Genomic DNA, 3,352 nt, shown 5'->3' with positions numbered 1-3,352 from the left:
TAACTTGGATTGGAAGTGTTTTGATGTGAATTGGTTGGAAAAGGCGTAACGTGTATAATATGTTATAAGGTGGCATGATATATGTTTTGTGTTTAAGATTTTAGCACTTTTTGGTAAATAGAAACATGTGGATAGGTTGTTTGGTTGCTTATATACGTTGTTGGGGATGTGTTGGGAAATTTTAGCATGACTCAAGCGAGTGTGGTGGGAAACTCGACCGAGTAGTGGGTTCTCAAACGAGTATCCCTAACACTCGACCGAGTTAGGGTACTTGTTATTTTACAGCAGCTACTGGAATATGACCACTCGACCGAGTGAGGCGTACTCGACCGAGTACCTCTTTGGCGAATGTGATTTTGTTTTGAGTCGTAAGCTATATGCTTATGTTTTTCTTGGTTATTGAAGCTCAAAATGCCGCCAAAGAGATCTGTTGCGTACATCAAAGCCTCTAAGATGAGCTTAGATGAGATTGCCAGGAAGATTGAGCAACAGGAAGTACTCACTGAGGCTTTAAAGAATCTAGGAAAGGGAATAGAAGTAGTTGTTGATGCATCCAGGATGAGCACCACTATTTCCCGCTTCAACCCTACCACCTATGAGGGCATAGGCGAGCCCAAATTGCTCGACAACTGGCATCGAGAGATGGAAAGTGTTTTGGAAGTTGTCAACTGTCCGGATGAAATGAAAGTGGAGAAGGCTGCGTTTTATCTGAGGGACGAAGCTGGGTTATGGTGGCACCGCAAGAGGGAGGCTGCACACGAGTATTATAAGAATTTGGGTGAGCCCGTGTTTCCTTGGGTGAAGTTCAAGAAGGCAATGAGACATCAGTTTATTTCATAACATATTCGTAGCAAGTTGAGGGTTGAGTTCGACACGTTTGCTATGACCGATAGTATGACCGTGGCTGAATACTATCACAAGTTCAATGAGTTGTCGCGCTATGTGGATGACATAGAGCTGAGTCATCTGAGTCTGGCTCTCCGTTTCGAGAGAGGGTTATCAGTGAAGATTATGGAGAAGCTACCTGATGAGGTGATCTCGGACTTAAAAGAGGTTTATGAGAGGATAGGACATACTGAGAGGTTGGTTGGCATGGCCAAGGAGGCCAAGGAAAAGGGAAGTTAGAAAAGAAAGGCTGAAAATGAAGGCGGTAACCAGTCAAGCTTTAAGCGTGGTAACCACAACCAAGCTAGATCTTATTCTGGTGGGTATGGCTTTAGTGGAGGATCTCGCTTTGGGGGAAGAGGTGGTCGGAGTTCTAGTGACAACTCTAATATACATTGCTTCAACTGTGGCAGGATAGGCCACAAGCAATTTGAGTATAAGAGTGCTGGGGGAGGAGGCTTCCAGCGATCATATCAAGGGATCTATTCGCAGGCTCCGAATCTAAGTATGGCGAGTAACAGGCCAGCTAGGTCATGGAACAGTCAGGGAGGTTAGCACAACAACAACAACAACAACAATGGCAGTTATAACTGCAATAATGGTGGATCTTATCAGCGTCTGAACAACAATGCGAACCAGAATTCGGCGGCCAAGCCTATTACATCAGCAAGTACGGTGCAAGAAGGGGGACTAAAGAATAGTGGTAAACTGTTATGATGGGTAAACACGCGGCTGAGGATGATGCGCAAGTCGTCACTAGTACTTTTCTTGTTAACCATAAACCAACTTTTGTTTTGTTTAATTCATGGGCTACCCATTAGTTTGTGTCTAGAAGTCATGCTTTAACAATGGGTTTGGGGGAGTTTGAGTTGGTAAAAGATAATGCATTTGTACCATCGGGAGAATCGGTGTCATATCATAAGTTGTATAAAAGGTGTCTATAGTGGTTGGGCAAGTAGACTTACCGGTTAACTTACTCAAGTTTCCTTTGGATGGGTTTGAGATAATTGTCGGGATGGATTGGCTATGTAAGTATGAGGCTCGGATAGACTGTCGTCAAAAAAGGTGTCTTTGAAGGGTCCTAAGGGTACTAGAGTGTCATATCGGGGTTTTTGGTAAAACCTAAGGTTAAGATGATTGCAGCTATAACTTTAAAGTCATATTTGAGGAAGGGATGTCCTATGATCCCTTGCCATGTGAGGCATACTCGCATGGAGGAGCCATCAGCAGCAGAGATACCGGTTGTAGGTGAGTTTGATGATGTCTTTCCAGAGGAGATACTAGGGTTACCTCCTAAGAGAGACATTGACTTCAGTTTAGAGCTTAAACCTGGAACGAGGCCTATATCGAAGGCCTTGTACCGTATGGGACCAAAGGAGCTGGAAGAGTTGAAGAAACAGTTGAACGAGTTGTTAGACGATAAGGGATACATTCGACTTAGTGTATCGCCTTGGGGAGCACCAGTTCTGTTTGTGAAGAAGAAGGATGGCAGCTTGAGGTTGTATATCAAATACAGAGACTTGAACCACGTCACGGTGAAGAACAGATAACCTTTACCGAGGATTGATGATCCTTTTTATCAATTGAGTGGAGCTAAGGTATTTTCAAAGATTAATCTAAGATCGGGTTACCATCAGTTGAGGATTGCTGATGAAGATATTCCTAAGACAGCTTTTCGGTTGCGGTATGGTCTTTATGAGTATGTGGTGATGCCTTTTGGGTTGACAAATGCGCCAATAGTGTTAATGGATTTTATGAACCGGGACTTCAGTCCGTTTTTGAATAGATTCGTGGCGGTCTTCGTTGATGATATTCTAGTATATTCCAAGACTAAGGAAGAGCATGAGGAACATTTGAGGTTGGTATTGCAAACTTTCCGCGATAACCAATTATATGCTAAGTTGTCCAAATATGAGTTCTGGGCCATGTGATTACAAAGGATAGTGTAGTTGTGGATCCTAGTAAGATCGAGGTGGTGTCAAACTGGGAAGCATCGAAGAATGTTACTGAAATTCAGAGTTTATTGGGTTTTGCTGGATATTACAGGAAGTTCGTGAAAGATTTTTCTAAGATTGCTAGACCGATGACAGCTTTGATGAGGAAAATATCAGATTTCGATGGGATGAGAGTTGTGAGACGGCGTTCCAAACCCTAAAGGAAGATTTGACTACGGCTCTTGTCCTAGCTTTACCAGAGGGGAGTGAGAACTTCGAAGTTTATACTGATGCTTTGAAGAATGGATAGGGGTATGTCTTGATGAAAAATGGGAAAGTCATTGCCTATGCTTCTAGGTAATTGAAGTCTTATGAAGAGAAATATCCTACTCATGATTTAGAGTTGGATGCAGTTGTATTTGATCTGAAGATTTGGAGGCATTACTTGTATGGGCGACCTTTAAAGTGTTTTCAGATCATAAGAGTTTGAAGTACATATACACACAAAAGGAGTTGAATATGCGTCAGAGGAG

At 42.8% G+C, this 3,352-nt stretch overlaps 1 protein-coding gene across 1 annotated transcript; it reads left to right on the top strand.

The window, feature by feature from the left end:
* Positions 1–411: 411 nt before the first annotated feature.
* LOC141631095 (uncharacterized) lies at positions 412–3,129 on the top strand. Its single transcript, XM_074443813.1, has 6 exons — positions 412–761; positions 852–1,082; positions 1,299–1,435; positions 2,029–2,327; positions 2,523–2,743; positions 2,976–3,129. The coding sequence occupies exons 1-6, from the start codon at positions 412–414 to the stop codon at positions 3,127–3,129; spliced, it is 1,392 nt and encodes a 463-aa protein (XP_074299914.1).
* Positions 3,130–3,352: the final 223 nt, after the last annotated feature.

The sequence above is a fragment of the Silene latifolia genome, chromosome Y (assembly GCF_048544455.1).
Source record: "Silene latifolia isolate original U9 population chromosome Y, ASM4854445v1, whole genome shotgun sequence".
Lineage (NCBI taxonomy): Eukaryota > Viridiplantae > Streptophyta > Magnoliopsida > Caryophyllales > Caryophyllaceae > Silene > Silene latifolia.
The sequence above is the reverse complement of the archived record's forward strand: the minus strand, read 5'-3'. Positions and strand labels throughout refer to the sequence as shown.

Excerpts from the sequence above, each read along its gene's own strand:
- LOC141631095 (XM_074443813.1), top strand. The coding sequence starts at position 412 with ATGCCGCCAAAGAGATCTGTTGCGTACATCAAAGCCTCTAAGATGAGC. Across the intron at positions 762-851 it reads AAGAGGGAGGCTGCACACGA|CAAGTTGAGGGTTGAGTTCG; the intron begins GTATTATAAGAA and ends ACATATTCGTAG. Across the intron at positions 2,744-2,975 it reads GAGCATGAGGAACATTTGAG|CTTTGATGAGGAAAATATCA; the intron begins GTTGGTATTGCA and ends GACCGATGACAG.